The sequence below is a fragment of the Salarias fasciatus genome, chromosome 20, assembly GCF_902148845.1.
Source record: "Salarias fasciatus chromosome 20, fSalaFa1.1, whole genome shotgun sequence".
NCBI classification, from domain to species: Eukaryota; Metazoa; Chordata; class Actinopteri; order Blenniiformes; family Blenniidae; genus Salarias; species Salarias fasciatus.
In genome coordinates, this window is record NC_043764.1 from 11,831,924 (window position 1) to 11,848,696 (window position 16,773).

General features: G+C 45.1%; 1 protein-coding gene across 4 annotated transcripts in view; it reads left to right on the plus strand.

Annotated features, from left to right (window-relative positions):
• LOC115407567 (arf-GAP with coiled-coil, ANK repeat and PH domain-containing protein 3) overlaps window positions 1-16,773 on the plus strand; it is a 59,319-nt gene that overhangs the window by 12,939 nt on the left and 29,607 nt on the right. For all 4 annotated transcript variants that reach the window (XM_030117955.1, XM_030117957.1, XM_030117956.1 and 1 more), the window contains exons 2-3: window positions 13,143-13,200; window positions 16,594-16,713. In XM_030117955.1, coding sequence (XP_029973815.1) covers window positions 13,143-13,200; window positions 16,594-16,713 — 178 coding nt within the window. The remainder of the gene's footprint in view (window positions 1-13,142; window positions 13,201-16,593; window positions 16,714-16,773) is intronic.

Genomic DNA, 16,773 nt, shown 5'->3' on the forward strand with positions numbered 1-16,773 from the left:
CTGACAACACTCGCCGTGACGCGGCACACGTCCCCTTCGCGTCCGACGAAATGACAAACGCGCAATCCGACGATGTCCCGCCGCTTCCACTCGTGGCGGTGCGAGGCGAGGCTCGTGCGCAGGGCGGCCGCAGACACACGAGTGCCGCTCCGCTGAAGGGGTTAATCTGTGTCACATTTCCACTACATGACCATCTTTGTTGCCACTTCCCCATGGGCTGTGATGGCCTAATTGTGTGGACCCCCCCCGCCTCCTCCCAACACACACACTGACACCGCTGTGGCTGATGGGGGATGCGTGGAGCTGGCACTGCATTATGCATGGCGACTACACCCAGCTGGTTTGTTAAGAGGCCTAATTGCAGCCGCTGTTAATGGGGGGATTTCCCTCTTCACGACTTTGGAACCGGCTTTCCCTTCAGCCCAGATCTCCCCGCGATCACTGGGAATGATCTGGTCTGCATCTGAAATGTTGGAAGAAGTTGTGCACTTTTTTTTTTTTTTGTTCTTTTTTCAAGAACACTCCGAATTTAGAGCATCTTCCTCCAACTTAACGATGTAATTCCAGCTGAACTGAATAAGTGGATCAATCATTCGACTGAAGCACGGTGCTCATAGCTCAGCTCATTTATACAGTGTAAACCACTTTTCACCACTTCAGCAGTGGATAAGCTCCATATAAGTGAAAACCTTTCTCTCAAACTGACATTGGGCCTGCCAACTTGTCAATACAACTGTCGATATTCCAGGATGAAACAATCACTAAATGGATCCACTGGATCTGACGGAAGTGATTCACCGATGTTCCATCTGTCACCATAATGAATTTTTTAGTTTTTTTCAGTCAAATGTTTTGTTCAAAAAATAAAAGGAAATGTGTTCGATCATTCTTCTTCTCGTCAGGATGAACTGAACTGACCTGGAATCTTCTGACACGATTGGAAGACACAAAGATTCTACAGCGCAGTTCATTTTTTATTTACTAAATAAAATCCTTGATAATGCTTTCCTTATGTTCAAAATTAGCGTTAGTCAGGCCTTGTTTGCTCGGGGTGTTGGTTTACATCATGCCGTTGCTCAAGAGGCGCTCAGACAGTGCTGCCAGCGGGAGATCTGGTCTGGAGTGGTTACTGACTGTTGCATCACAGCCGCTCTGCTCTTCCTCTGCACCGATCTGGGCCGACGGTTTGCCTTCGCACTGATGTTTCAGCCTTTAAAAGCAGCGAGAGTGAAAGCAGGATTGTTGTGTCTTCCTGTGTTTGGAGGGGCTTTATTGTTTATGAGAGCCGGAGACTCCGCTGCTGACCCACAGCAAGTCAGCACAGGATCCGCTGGCCGCGGGCCCAGGCATTGTTTCTGGGTTTTTTTAATCCAAGAAAAGTTACTCAAAATAACAATTTTGGGCTAAATGTTTGCTTCTGAATTCACTGTAAACACAGAACAAAGATCTTTATCACACATCATGACTTTTTTTAAAAGAATATTTGCAATATTTTCAAGATCTAAAAAGTTTTAAAAGTTCCTGTACTTAAATGTACATTTTCTGTATCATTTAGGTTTCGACAACTAAGATCTGAATGTCTTGTGCTTGTGAATGAATAACATAACTTTTTTTTGATGCATGTGAGAAATTTAGTAAAATAATTAATGATCAAGCTTAATTATTTGTTGCAACTTTTAATTAAACCAAAAATTCTCAGTATTATCTTTCATATGACATATATAATCAAAATTGGTTAAAAATGAAAATTATTACTTTCTTGAAATTGATGTTTCACAACCTGTCCAGCTAAATTTCAGCCTCCACTTTCTTTATGTTCAATGCAATTTGAAAAAAAGTTTTCGGCATAAAATGAATTAGTGTAAAAAAAAAAGGCTAAGCTTACAGGAGTGAAGAGTTTTGGTTTTAATTGAATTTCAGCTAATTGGACATAAAAAACCCCCCAATTATTTCCGTTCTGCATCCACATTTGCTGGTCATTTTACATAAAACTGCTTTTTTAATGATCATATATAGTTGATAGTGTAGTTTATAGTTGATAACATTATTTTTTGTCATCTAACCTAAGATTTTTAAAAGTTTAGTATTTAACTTGCTTATTTTTCTTACAGTTGAGGTGTATGTGTGTGTGTGTGTATGCGTTTTTTTCTAGGATCTGATATTGCACTCAGACACTCCTGAGACTTTCCTCTGACTGTCTTCAGTGCTGAAAAGGATACAGATCTCTGACTGCGGGATGAAAGGAGATATTGTGCAGCAGACGTCTGTTCTGACGCCGACCCGCATTTAAAGCTTTGAAATATTAGTGGAAAGGCTGACACAGGAAGGGAAAACTATCGCAGACCCGGCTCAGATGCTGCAGGAGAGCAGCTTTTCACCACATCGGGAGCCTCGTAATTGCGTCGGTCGGGCCGTTTGCTGTGACGCATCCGCTCAGATTCTCCAGCAGAGCGCTTCTCGGACGTTCAGCTAATAAGCCTCACTGTACCCTCAAAATAATCCGTCTGACATCAAGCTAAAAATAGGTAATCCAGATGTTTTGCCTTTTCTCTGCGGCGCAAATCCTCGAGCCAGACGAGTTATAAATGGAAACAATGTTACTTTCCCCCCATTTTTTAAGACAATCTCAGAGGATGACTTCAATGAGGGGAAAGAAGCTGCCCTTGACGTATTTGCATATTTTGTACATGAAAGAGTCTTTTATCATCCGGTGATTATTCCCCGTCCTGTCTCTGGCTCACGTGCTTTGCTTTCTCTACTCTTAATTACTCCTCTGTCTGGATAGACTCTGTTCTGCTTTGAACTGCTGCTTTCTGGATTTCAAAAAAAAAAAGGCGGGAACAGACTCCCCGGCCGTTGTTTCTGGTTTTTCCTCTTCAGTTGTGAAGCTGACGGTAGGAGGTGTGCTCTCTGGGCTTCTTTGTCTTGTATCTTGGCAGAGATGCCCTCCTCTTGTCTGTGTGTTGCTCGGCGCTCCGTGTATGCAGCGTGCCGCTAGCTCTGATAGACCGCAGGGGAACTGCTAGCTTCGGCCTTTTAGCACATTTGATTACCTTTTAATAACTCACTAATACCAACTCACGCCTTTTAATTATCTTTAATCATATGTTACCTCTGATGTTTGTAGCAGTGCTGGAGTTCTCTTAGTGGGGCTACATTGCTGCATGCCCTGCCTCGTTAGCGGCTAAGCTAACGTCAGGCTAGCCTGATGACCCACGTCTGTAGCTTCTCCGTCCGGACACTCCTGACATTTAGCCCCTCAAAAGACTCTTTAACGGCTGTCAAAGCACACAGAAACAACGCAGATACACGACCAAATATGCACACCCTGAGGCGGGGATTCCCTGCGGGGCTTCCCTGGTAGTTAGCGGACAACACTTGCTAGTGGCTCCGTAAAAATATAGCGTAGCGGCATTTGTCTAAATTTTTAAGCTTGTCGGGCAAAAATTAAAGCGTAGTGGGGCTGCTACGCTATAATGCTTAGAGGAAACCCTGATTTTGGTCTGCGTATGTTTGTATTTGTTGAATGTAATCATTTCCATTTATTTGTCTGTTCGGTGTCTTTGTGGGCTGCAGTGTTGTCTCACCCAAATACCAGCCGATCCCCTTTCTTTGTGGAGTTTGCATGTTCTCCCTATGTGTGCGTGGGTCTCTTCCAGGTACTCCGGAGTTGATGATCAATTCATATCATCGTGATTTACAGTAGTCGTCTATAGTTCAAAGTGGGGACTGATTTCCATTCTTGCTTTTTGGCCGTCTTGAAGAACAACCTTGGCCTGAGAATTTGCAGAGAGAAACTTGGCAGCGGGACGTTTGTTGGACTCAAATGTTTCTGCTCTCCGTTGTCGTGCAATGTGGAAAAGATGGGATTCATCTGCCCAGATTAAGTGGGAATGTTATCCCCCACTCAGGGACCGCTCGCCTGGCTGCTTTTAATGCCTGTGAAACGCCGGTTGGCGGACAGCGCCAGAACGAATGTCTCTCGCCAAGGAAGGATATGAAAATATGCACACGTGTTGTTCAAGGTCCGGAAAGACACCAACGGGCTGATAGGAGGGGGGGCCCGAGCCAGAGGAGAGCATAAAAATCACAATCTGTGACGCACTGTTTGAAAAGCTCGTTGAGCTCTGTTTTTTTTTTTTTAAGGGGCATTCTGCCAATTTTACACACAGAGATCGGTTTACGCATCACGAGAAGCTAAAGTCGTCCTCTCAGGCTTTGCAGAAACAGAGAAAACAAGTTTGTGGTGGTAGAACAGAAAGTCTGTTTGACAAGGAAAAGAACACTTGGAATGCAGAAAAGTAGTGAAGTGAGAAAGTGTCGCTTGGGGTGAAGCAGGGACCCCGAATGGCTGCTTCAGATGGAGATACTGCGTTCTGATCACTTGGTCATGAAAAGGTCATCAAAAGAAGAAAAACGCTCTTTGGTCCAGATTCTCTTCTAAATACACTGGATTCTTCTTTTTTTTTTATTTTAAAGGCTGAGCCAAAAGTACAAAACAAAAGGAATATTTTGACTTATAGTCTGCAATTGAACTGACACCAGTGCTGAGTGCTGGGCCAGATGTGCTTGTGGGATTATTGTAGTGGTTCTTTTTAGCCAGACGAGAGCTTGAGAAAATTTCAGAAAATGTTTCAATTGAGTCAAAACAGCAGCAAGAATTCGTCTTGTGCAAGAACAGCATTGAAAATATGTGGCAAGAAGTCCGTCATTTCCCACAGATACACTTTAGTCCATCTTATGTTCTTACTCAAACTAAATCATTACCCATTGGCATTAATCATCCAATTTTCTATTATTAAAGTCAAAGTGATTATTTGAATATGTTGTGGTTCTGTCCGCATTTCAGTGGGTAACTCCTTCCATGTTTTTTAAAATCGCAAATAGATTTTTGTGTCTTTTCGGTTGTTTTCTAAGGCGATGCTTCAAGCCTTGAGCTGCTTATTTTTCCCTCGGGGTTTATGTGCTGTGGTCTGCAGCGCGGCCGGCTCAGGGAGGAGGAAGAGTTGGCAGGGGTGTGGCAGCGGCGGCGGCTCAATGGGAGGAAGAGGAGGAAGTGGGGTGGTGGGGGTATCGGGAGAAGACGGGCAGAAGTTCACACACAGCGAGCGGACCGGTCATCTGAGGTGGAGCGCTCGACACGCCGCCAGAGTAGATATCCTGGTCCGCGAGAAAAACCATCAGGGCTGTTGGTTTCGGAGAAGAGTCAGGAAAATGTATAGTCGGCAAGATTCCACTCTCCCCTTTACCTTCGTTTCACCCTCTTTTTCTGCATCTCCCGCCTGACGTCTGTCAGCTGTGTGCAGGTGTCCTGATGGGGGGCAGTCGCAGTGACCTTAGCCGGCCTACACACACACACACACACACACACACACACACACACACACACACACACACACACACACACACACACACACACACACACACACACACACACACACACACACACACACACACACACACTGCAATTTACTGACAGCGTGTCCCTGTTTAGACTGTGGTCAGTTCCTGAAAATGGAGTCACTGCGACACATGAAGAAGGGAAGGATGGAGCGGCAAATCCACGATGCTCACTGGATCAAGGTTTTCTTCAGGCTTCAGTGAGCCTCAGTGATAAACAGCGTCCTTCACTGATTCAAAGTCAGTTCTTATGTGTGTGTGTAAGATACATTTAAGATAGACAGACTTATTTCTTGATTTTCGGTTCTTATATCAAGATGTCTTATATCAAGTAATTGTCTCAAATTTAATGTTGATATCGTATATTTGGGCTACTCTTTTTTCGCAGTGAGTTGTCAGAAGCAGCCTTCATATTTCATTAGTTGATTTTCTCTGGATTCTCTGCAGTCGATGTGTCCAGTTTAGATAAGCAGGTCACTGTATTGACGCAGTTCAGAATGTTCAATAACATGACTTATTACAGAAAGAAATGGACTTCTGCGACCGCAGTCTGAAATTAAAATGTGTTTTAGGCTTCCTCAAAATAGTTTAGTTATTAAAAAAAGGGGTTTAGTGTTGGTTTATGTAACATTAAGTTCATTCTTTGGACCTAATTTGTTTCCAGACGACCATGTTGGCATCAGACTGAAAGAACTGCGCCTCTGTTTTAAGTTAAAAAACTCCACTGAGTGAGTTTAGCAGGCAGATCATCATTATTACTGGTTTCTCAGTTGGCTGGTTCATTTGTCTTCTGTGACTTTAGTGATGTGTAACCATGACACTAACGGCCGTAAATGATGCCAACAGCTTCTGTTTTTGCTGAGTAAAAATGTTTTGTGGCTCAGGGTTGAAGAATAACACTGTTTCTTCATGTTTTCTCTTGTCAGAGTTCCTTATCTTTCATTTCATACATGTTGATGAAGATCCTTGATTGGATTTATTTGGGAAGCGTTTCCTGCCTGCTGGGATTCTGCCACTGCAGGTTGAATAAAGGACCGGATATAAAACCGCCGCTTCATCTTCTCCACCTGCGTCCTTCATTTTTATGCTTGTGGGAAGAGGTCACAGGTTATATCTGTGCAGGATCGTGATTTTACACTGCAGCGTGCTGCAGTTGCAGCCGCTCTCGGCTGTCTCAGCCATGTGATTTACGGAGCCTCTGCTTGTTTTGAGAGGACACACACACACATGCCCTGCTGCCAAAATAGACCCAGTTTTTTTAAGGGGGAGGCTTTCCAAATGGATGAGCGCGGCTGGGTGGCAGTCACTGTCGACTGGATTCACTGAGCGAGCAATGAGGACAGTGACGGGTTTGTCTTTCAACCTAGTAGATTCAGCTCCCAAACGTCACTTTACTTTGAATATTTTTCTGACTCTTTGCTCTTTTAATTGAATTTTCATCATTAATGCCGCTCTTTGTGTTTCAGCGGCTCCGTTCTGGGGTCGCCACGGCAGATTATTTGATCTGCGTGTTTGATTTGGCTCAAGTTTTGCACCAGATGCCCTTCCAAACACAGTCCGGGGTTAACTTAACAGATCCACAGTGACGACCGTCCGCACTGGGATTCAAACCGGCAAACTTCACGTTAAAAGCTTGCTTCCCTAACCTCGAGGCCACGCTGAAAAAAAGGACCAATTATCGTTGAAACCTAAAGAAACTAGGCTCTTTTGTGTGAAATCTAAATCTGTTTTGATAAGAAAACACTTTTGGGGGAATTTTTGAGGAAAACAAGACATATTCAAGCAGAATTTGTGCTTTATTTCATATTATTTTTTAATGATGATTAGTAAAATATTTAAAACTGCACATTGTAAATGTCTGGATCACAGTGTTGCTTTAAAACTTATAAAATAAAGCAAAAAAGCAGTGCAAAGAAGCTTTTTTTTGATAATTATTTGTAATTCACTTACGTGGATTGTTTTATCAATGTCAACTTCTTGATAATGATAAGTTTGAGTGAGAAATTTAGCATGGAAAAATAAGTTTCAGGTGACATTTTCACTTTCTTGATGAAACAGTAAGTCGTAAATGCTGACTTGATTGATTATTTAGTCAATTAAATTCACAAGAAAGTGGCACAAGCAGTTTTTTCTCATGATTGACAAGTTCTGATCGTGAATTTTTGATTAGTTCTTTCACTTTTTATCATTTTTAGTGCTTGAATTGTTTTTAATCAACAGGTTGCTATAAAAACACACTTTAAAGTCAACCTTTCAGTTTATTGTAGTCAAGTGATGATAGAAATTGCAGGTTTGCCTTTAAAACTGATCTGTAAATGCAAACTATCAATTATTCTGTCAAGAGAACTTGCCGCAATGTGCAAAATCTTGGATTTTAAAGTAACATTTCCATTGATTCTAGTCCTTTTGGCAACACGTTCTCAGCAGTAACTCTCAATAATCATCCGATCGTTATTCTCAGCAGACTGGCGATGTGCTCCGCCCGGAGGCCCCCGTTAGGGCGCCGCGCGGCGGCCCCTGCGCCGCCTGAATGAGCTGGTGGGCCGGCAGGGTCAGTCAGTCTATGAGGGGCTGCATAAATTAATGGTTGCTACTCAGCTGTTTGGCCGCGCGCAAGTATTTGGCACGGCTGAAAACCGCGGTGGGGGGTCGGCGAGGGCCGGCCTCCACTTGTAGGAAGAGCATTAACGTATTAAGCGACGAGGCCGAAGACGTCCGCGTTAACCCCCACCCCCGATAGACGCAGACATCAACTGCACGCGGCTAAATCCGCGCTCGCAGCCGCGGCCTCCGGCGAGTCGTAATTGAAGCATAAATGAGTAATTATTGCCGCTGCGTACTTGTCACTTCTGCGAAGCCATCAGTGCGGACGCCTGCTGCAGAGGAGGGTTCTCGGCTCTGATGCGGTCTGCGATCGGGGGTTTACAACGAGCCTCGTTTGGAAAGCAGGACACACACATCCGGGCCTTGAAGTGGAAGTAAAAGCCCGGGCGTATGAAAGACTAGTCGCGGCTCTGAACACATGTTTGGGAGGGTATTAATGGAGACATCTGAACTCCATTTGCACCCTAACTGCTTTAGGATTGGGTTACTCGCTGCAGATTATGGAGCTTTGTAATTCTTCAATTATGAGGATGACGACGTGAATGTGACACCAGCTGGATGAGTGCAAAGGTTTCTTCGGAGGTCATAAATCTAGATTAGGTTTGATAAAATCCTCTTGATATTGATTTTTGTTTCGTTTTGAATGCTCAGGCTTCCTTGTTAAAGATTCTGGCCAAAAACAACTATTTCATTAGATTTTGCATGAAAAATTGTTGTACATACCCATTTTCTGCATTCCCCATATTCATTTAAAATGTTTGCATAATGTCAAATTTTCTGTTTTCCATACAAAACTTACAAATTGTATCAAAACATTGAAATAAAAATCAACCATTTGCCTTAAATTTGTCTTAATATAAATAGTTTAAGTAAAGATTCTTCACGTCACTTCATGCGCTCATCATGAAGGGAAACAAATCTCAGCAGCACTTTGGCCAGTTCCATGATGTCTCACGTGTTTTCGAGCTTATTGCACTCTGGTGTGATTTAATCTGAAGAGTCCCGGGGTTGACAGGCCTGCTCCGAGTGGCACTTTCTGGAATAGTGAAGTGAGTGGGAGAGAAGATATTCTGGAGTTAGTGCTTGGTAGGTTTTTCTTTTAAGTGGTTGGCATCAGATGGCCCTGGGGCGCTTCTGGCACCCTGAAGCCCATGAGCTGGTCTGCACGAGGGGAGGAAGAAGAGAAGTAGGTGGTAATAGGAGCCGTGTATAGCTGGAGCCCACAGGGAGGATGCTGGACCCCCCCCCCCCCCCATTGAATCGGTCATTCATCCTGACAATGCAGCCTCAATTAGGGCACTAAAGCAATCAATAATCTAACAAAATGCTGCTGGTTCTCCAGACAGGAAGTTCCTTTGTCACAATGGGGTCCCCAGACAGGGAGACAGACGAGACGCCTTCAGCCCCCCCACCTCCTCCCCCATGTTTTCCTCCACGTCTTCGGATTCAGACGGAGGATGCCGAAGAGATTTTGGGAGCAGTGTGTCTGATCGCAGACGCCGTCCTGCCTGTTACAGCTGCCGTCATCTGTTTGCCTCGCCGCTGGTGGATAATTCGCTCTCCCCCCAGCGGGGCCGCCGTGGCCCAGCTGGAGGACGCCGTGGGTTTTGGTTGGATTTCAGGGGTCAGTACCTGGACCGCGGAGTTGGCTTCCTCTTCAGCGCCCCACCTGCTCGCTGTACGCCCGGACCACCGGGCCCCTCCGCCGCTAAAACACAACCCCTCTGGGGGCGTCCGTGGCCAGCTGCTCTTCTCCCAGCCACCACAGGCAGCAGGCAACAACAAACGAAACTGAACACACTCCACTAAACAGTACACTGTATAGTAAATCCAAATTTTGTATCCTTATGGTGACTTTTGCTCTATTTTTGGAACATGCCCCACATCCGAATCACAAGGTCCCTTCGGGGTGCCGGATGCCCAGGGGCACCGTGGTCTAATGTCTTTTGGTATCATGGCTCAGACACATTTTAATAAACAACCCTGTCAGCTAATTTGTGGCATTAGTGGTTAAAATCCCAGAATAATTTACTAGGGGAACAACAGGATTTCAAAATGCGGACCTACTTTGACACATAAATCCTTTGTTCCACGACTTGAGAGTCGGAGTCAAAGTCCAGAATGTGAATTGCGACTAACAAAATATTTCCTTTGAATATTAATTTAATACTTTGTACACAAACTATTTATGCGACGGTAATTTAGGACAGCGGACTCAGCATCATGTGCTGTGGTTAAATTGAGAAGTGGTTCAGGAGTTACACAGAAACAGAGGTGTCCCGCCACTTTCTGGACCAGTAAACGGAACCTCGGCCGCTCCGTCAGCACGTCGACCAGCCAGAAACCGCCGGAGCTGCAGCTTGCTCAGCACAAATCTCCCTGTTTATGATGTTTTTACACCGCTGCTTAAACACGCCGCCTCGCGTCAGATAAACGGTCCCAGACCTGACGAGTTATAAACACACTGTTGCCCCTGTGCAGCCCTCATCAGCCATTAAGCGCCGCCATGTTTATGCGGATCGAGCTGACGTGAGGATCTGCGAGCGGGTAAACCGGAAATCGACGTGTTGTCGTCGCGGCTTTTTGTTTTGAGCCCCGTTATTGTCTGAGCCGCTCCTCGTGGTGTGAATGAAGGTCAACTCACGAGCACATCGGGGACCTCGGTGGCCCACTTAAGAGATGGTTGCTGTGGCTACAGGCCCGGGGCTCTGTGTGCATCCATTATGGGGAGGCATGTGCGCAGTGTGCACTGAGACAGTGGCGGTGGCTGCAGCCTGGAGGGAGCAGCTGTCCTGTGAACCAGAGTCTGCACATCTGGAGCAGCGAGCCGGGCCGGCACCATGCGGAACCTCGCCGGGTTTTTGTAGAGGAGCTGAAACCCGGTGCTTTCCTCCTCTGTCACCGAGAACACGTGATGTTGGCATTTTGGTGTTTTTACAAAAAAGTAAGAAAGGTTTTGTATTGTAAAAGAAACTGTTGGTTCAGGAAGAAATCTTGTGACTGGATTCTCACTGGTTCTCATCCGACATGTGGTTTCCTCCGCGAAGCCCTGAAGCCCCAACGGCTCAGTTTGTATCAGGAGAGGCAAAGAAGAAATCAAAGAAATCATTCAACAAGAAGAGTCTCAATGATCTATTGAATCAACGGTGTTTTTTTCCCCGTCTAATGTCACTTTTTACATTTTCACAGCTTGCTTTTTCAGTTACACTTTGCGACCGTTCACAGGATTAAGCGGTTATATTGAAGATTGATGGTTGGATGAAAGTTTGACACAAACATCTACTTCTAGGATGTCTGCTTTTACCAGCTCTTGCCACAGTGATGTGACCACAGGTGGTAAAAGTGAGGAAATATTACCTTTAATCCAACTTAATGAGTGCTGTTAAAAAAAAATGTCAGGATTCAGAATCAAAGCATCTCAAACTGGTCTTCAGTTGTGCAAATAAGTCTTCTTTTTTGTCTGTTAACAGTCTGATGTGTGTGTTTTTGTCCGTTTAGGTAAGTTAAAGTGGTAATTAAACCACTGAGCTTCTTAACATTCTGGAAAGCTTGCATTGCTGCTTAAGCTGAAGTGAGTCAACAAAGGGATTTTCCAAACATTCCGGACCACCTGAAAGTCACATCCATCAGGTTTTCCATGCTTGTCTTTTCCCAGATTGACTCCCTGCCGTCTTGGAGATGTATGGACTGCGGCAGGCAGGGCGCTTTAACTTTCATCTCTTGCTTCATCTCTTCCTCTCCGGCGCTGGCGGCTGGATGAGCCTGCTCGGCCGGGCTCGGGGGACGAGAACGGCACGTGTTGTTCTCCACCCCCACGGCTTTCACTCTCGCCATCTCCCTTTCTGCGTTGGAGCTGAGCTGGAGTGGAAGGAGGCGAATGCTCCAGAGTGGAAATATCCGCCAAAAGCTCTAATGCATGCAGAGTGGATGCATGCATTACCTTAAATAATCAATACCATATTCCTCCACATGTGGACGCGTGTTGTCATAACCTCGGCCGCGAGCCAGCCACACCCAGGGATTATCTGGCAGTGAGCAAAGCTGTTTTCATAGCTGATGTCATTTTCGAAGCCGCTCTTTTTATGTGATAATGCGGAGCTTAATGGGCTCTGGCTTTTCAGGAGGCCGGCTCTCCTCGCGCCTTCCTGGCCGTCCGCACTGACGCCGTGTTCAGGTCTCACTCAGAGATCCATTTCTGACGTCCTCTGTGAAATGCGCTGATAATTTAGGTAAAATATTGTCCTTTCTTCTTGTTGCAGGTAAATTATCAGTTCATGTTGTTGGAAATAACAGTGCTCTTTCTCTTGCCCCGAACTTACTGTGACTAGGTCAGGCATAAAACATTCATTAGTCAATTAATTGGTAAGCACACCATTTTTTGTAATCACACTTTCCTTTGCATTTTGAAATTCTGTCCGTTCAGTCTTGCAGGTCACAAATACACCGTACATTAACACAGTTTCCCTGCATATCGGCACGTTGATGCTGTGATCAGGATTAATTTGCAATATATTGTGCGGCTTATATGGATGAGGAATCGTTTATACGGGACTGTTGTGCCAAAAAAGATAATCTGCTGATAAAAGCAGAGCTGTGGATCATCTGAACGAGCAGAAACTGGAGCGTGAAGACGCTGAGCATAGATCAGTCTGTCGTCCACGAACTGTGACGTCAGCTCGGTGTGTGGAGGAGTTGAGGGAGTGGCGCTGGGAGGCTTTACGTCATGCAGCCTCTGGGCGTAAATCATACCTCTGCCAAAAGGGCGGGGGCTCCAGATGTGGTTTTGGTGGTGGTGGTGGTGTTGACAGTGAGTGGGTGGCTGGGGGGGGGGGCCTGTGGACGATCCAGGCCGCGTCACTGTGCCGAGACCTCGCCTGTCACTCTGTTTTGACAGAGCCGAACTGCTCCCGGGACGGCGTCTCGCTCGCTGACACACTCAGAAATGTCAGGCGGTGGGCGCTGCTCGAACACGTCTCGGCTTTCGCCGCGTAAAACTCCTTCTGTCACTCACAGATTTATGGGGGCTCTCCCAGAAAACGCAAGCAGACTGTTCAACCAATGACATAAATGAGCCGAGCGGACTTTGTTTTGATTCAATCACATGAAGTAACAGATTCCCCCCTGCTTTTGTTTTGCAGGGCAAATATCGATGAGGTGGAGACGGAGGTCGTGGAGATCGAGGCCAAGCTAGATAAGGTAAGAGGGCAAAGGTTATTGCTACCGTCTTCAATTATTCCATGTGTTCCTCTGCGAAAAGCAGTAACTTAATGAGAGCTTGTCAGTCTGATGGTAAAATGTCAGCATATAAGCAGCGTATCTGTAAGACAGAGACGAATATGTTGATTAAATTGTCTGATTTTCATTGAAATACCTAAAAAAAAAAATGAATAAAATGATTCAAATGAAGAGACAGTGCATATTTATTTTGATTTTAAATTAAAAGAATAGCTACCAGAGTGATTCAGGTTGAAATGCATTCACGTTATTATTGCTCCTTGATTTATTTTCCTGCTCAACAAGCAGTGAACTGAGATCCTGACAGGCTTGTTCTGCTTTTCTGAATGTTGAATTTTAATGAATTGGAAACCCTGCCCTTCGGCTAAAACGCTGCTTCTGAACGCAGCCGAGGGCGAAACGGCTGCTGTGACGGCTTAATACACAACACTGATTTCATCGGCGAGCGGCAGGAAACTTGACGGCCCTTTAAACACTGGAGCAAATCAATCGCTGTCGCTAGGTAGCCGCTGTAGATGCAGGCTAATGCTAATGCTGCTGCTAACAGTCAATTGTTTTTTCTCAGCTTGGGAATGATGCGGCTCCTCCAGTAAACAGGAGCTTAGTAAAATGGTAACAGTGCAGCTTTTCTCTGGAGACAGAAGAGGGAGGGAGACAGCAGCCCTGCAACTCTCCAACTATTTAGACTTCCAATATAATTTCATAATTTAATTTACTATTTCAACACCACCCATAGAAACATGCTTTCAGGTCTTCTGTAGTGGAGAATTTGTTCAGTGTTGTTGCATTTTTACATAATCCAGAAAAATGCTTCTTCGCCATGTTTCCTTCATGTAAATTGTGTTAATTGGTGACTGTGGGATAAGACCTGGCTCCTCACAGCATTAAGTATAAAGAAAGGACAAATACAAATACCGTAAGGCAAGCGATTTGGTTGTTTTGATCACTTGCCTTCAAGTTTGTACAAACTAAGCACAGCTTTATTATCGCCTGCACTAACACGAGCCAAATTGTTCACGTCTTATAAAATATGCTCCCATTTACTCGCAGTTCATTTGGATTTCATGGATTGTTTTAGTGGCTCAATGTAATGTGACTCCTGGATATAAATGTTGCATATTTGCTTTGTTTTACTGTCCAGTGACCAACTTAATGATAACGTCCGTATGCAAGACATCAGTGCTCATTTGTAGAAAAAAACAAACAAACAATAGGTGTGTTTCGTTCAGCGACGCCCCCACTTTCAGCCTGTTCCCCCTCTTTTTACTGTTCTGTAGTAAATGCACAAGATCAAAACTTCTCACCTCTAAACTTTTTTTTTTTTTTTAACTTTTCCTGAGTTTGTAAATGTGCTGAAAGTACAGATTTCTGCCCGGAAGCCTGTGCTGCGTTGCGTGTCTTAAATCATTCATGAAGGAATCCACGCAACATATGGGGCCTCATGATTTTCCCACTGAGTTCTCACACTTTTTTTGCAGGCCTGTATGGTAGTAAAATGACTGAAATGCAGGAATCTTGGTCCCTCTCCATATTCTGCCATCATACATTGTGTTGCAACACACATTAGGCCGCTGTGCCTCTCAGCTGCTCACTCCCTGCATTACATTACTCTGCAGTGTATAATCCTACGCCGCTCACGCCGGCTGGCACTCATCTCCCGGCATAATGGACTGCGTAATGTCGCTCAGTCCGGCTCAGGTTTGGTGAAACGTGACGTGGCAGCAGGGCAAGATGGGGTTGGGGGGGGGGGGGGGGGGGGGGGGGGGGGGGGGGCATGACTGACTGAGAGCGTCGGGCGGCGCGGGTTCTGTGTAATGAGTCGGCCAGATGCTGCTCCTGAAACGCTCATGTCACCGCTCCATCTGGCCGCTCTGCGACTTCAGATCGCAGCATGTGTCAGAGACGGCCGGGATTAGTCAGACTGCTCCGCTTTCACTGCCATTAGTGGCAGAAACCTCCACTGGTTAATTTTCATCTTCGTTCAGTTCACTTGCATGGAAATTTGATCGATCCTGCGTGAACAGAATACAAAGACACAATCAGTCTGATGCCTGGTCAGCAGCTGGGATTAAACAAGTCTTTGTTGGAGAAGAAAACGCTTGTAAAGCAGAAAGTCTGGCCTCAGAGCGATAAATAAAAAAGAAATCAAGTTTCTTGCCGTGAGATGAGAGGCTAAATGATGCAGGATGACTCAGGTTTCGCTGACTACTGCAGAGAAGTCGCGCTTTGAACATCGACGCCCACAGAACCTTCGTGCTCATTTAGCATCTGAAAGGGATTCTGCAGTCCTGGACGATGCAGGGACACATGGAGCCCACCTGCTCGCGTCTCCACGAACACAGGTGATGAACAGACATGTGCAGCCTCGGCCGATGTGCTGAAAACATGAGACAAAAACTCAAGTGTTGTGAATGAGCAGATGAGCCATAAAATCCAGTCCCCTCCGGCATCCATTCACCCACTGAGGGTCACATGTGACCTGTTGACATATTTATATTCCAAAAAAGGATTAAACATGTTCACGATTCGCCCAAAACACGAGACCGTTCAAACTATTTTGTTTACTTCATGGTTCCAGCTGAATAAAACACAAGTATTTTTGGCTGGATCGCAACTGTTGAACTGAGTTTTATTCAGTTGAATTGTTGTTGAGCCACAAACAGGAAGAAGTCGTGCACTTAAATCAAACACCCTGCACATTTTCATGATCTCTTCATAAAGAAATTGATTTACCTCTTCTGAAAACTGAGCAAGTTGATGACAGTGAAGCAGAAAATAGACTAATTTATGAATTTGCATGGCTAAGCTAATAAAGGGACTGCATCACTTTCTAAATAGGATAATTAAGTGATTTCTGTTTCAAAATGAAAGAAAAATATGAAAGATATTCCAAAAGGAAACAATAAGAAAACACAAAAACAACCAAACATCTGGCAGTGGTCAGAGAAATAATAGCTGGAACAGCATTTTCTCCCGCAGGCTTTTCCATAATACAAATAAAATCCGTCGATCGCCGCAGCTGAACTGAACCGTCCCTCTCTGTGTGACGTCAACATTCCTGCAGAGCTCATGAAGTTCTGGTTAAAATGCCATCTGAGTGCCATTTCATCTGCAAAATTAGACAAATAAGCAAAACTACATCACATTCCTATCCGCAGCTGTACTGATGTTCATTTAATTTTGACGATAACTTCAACATTATACTGAGAAAAGTTAATTCAGCCATCAATAACAGCTGGTGAAAGATGTGCTGTGAGACGTAATGCAGACGATATTGTCCTTAATGGTGGCTGCAGCCCGAAACATTTATTTTTATTCACCCTCTCATAACCGTGAGTGTCTTCTTCCCCCCAGCTGGTGAAGCTATGCAGCGGGATGATCGAAGCCGGGAAGGCCTACATCAGCGCCAACAAGCTCTTCGTCAACGGCGTCCGGGATCTGTCCCAGCAGTGCAAGAAGGACGAAATGATCTCGGTGAGGAGACGCAGAGATCGGTGCTTTTATTGAGACCCCTTTTGATGATCCGTCACCAGT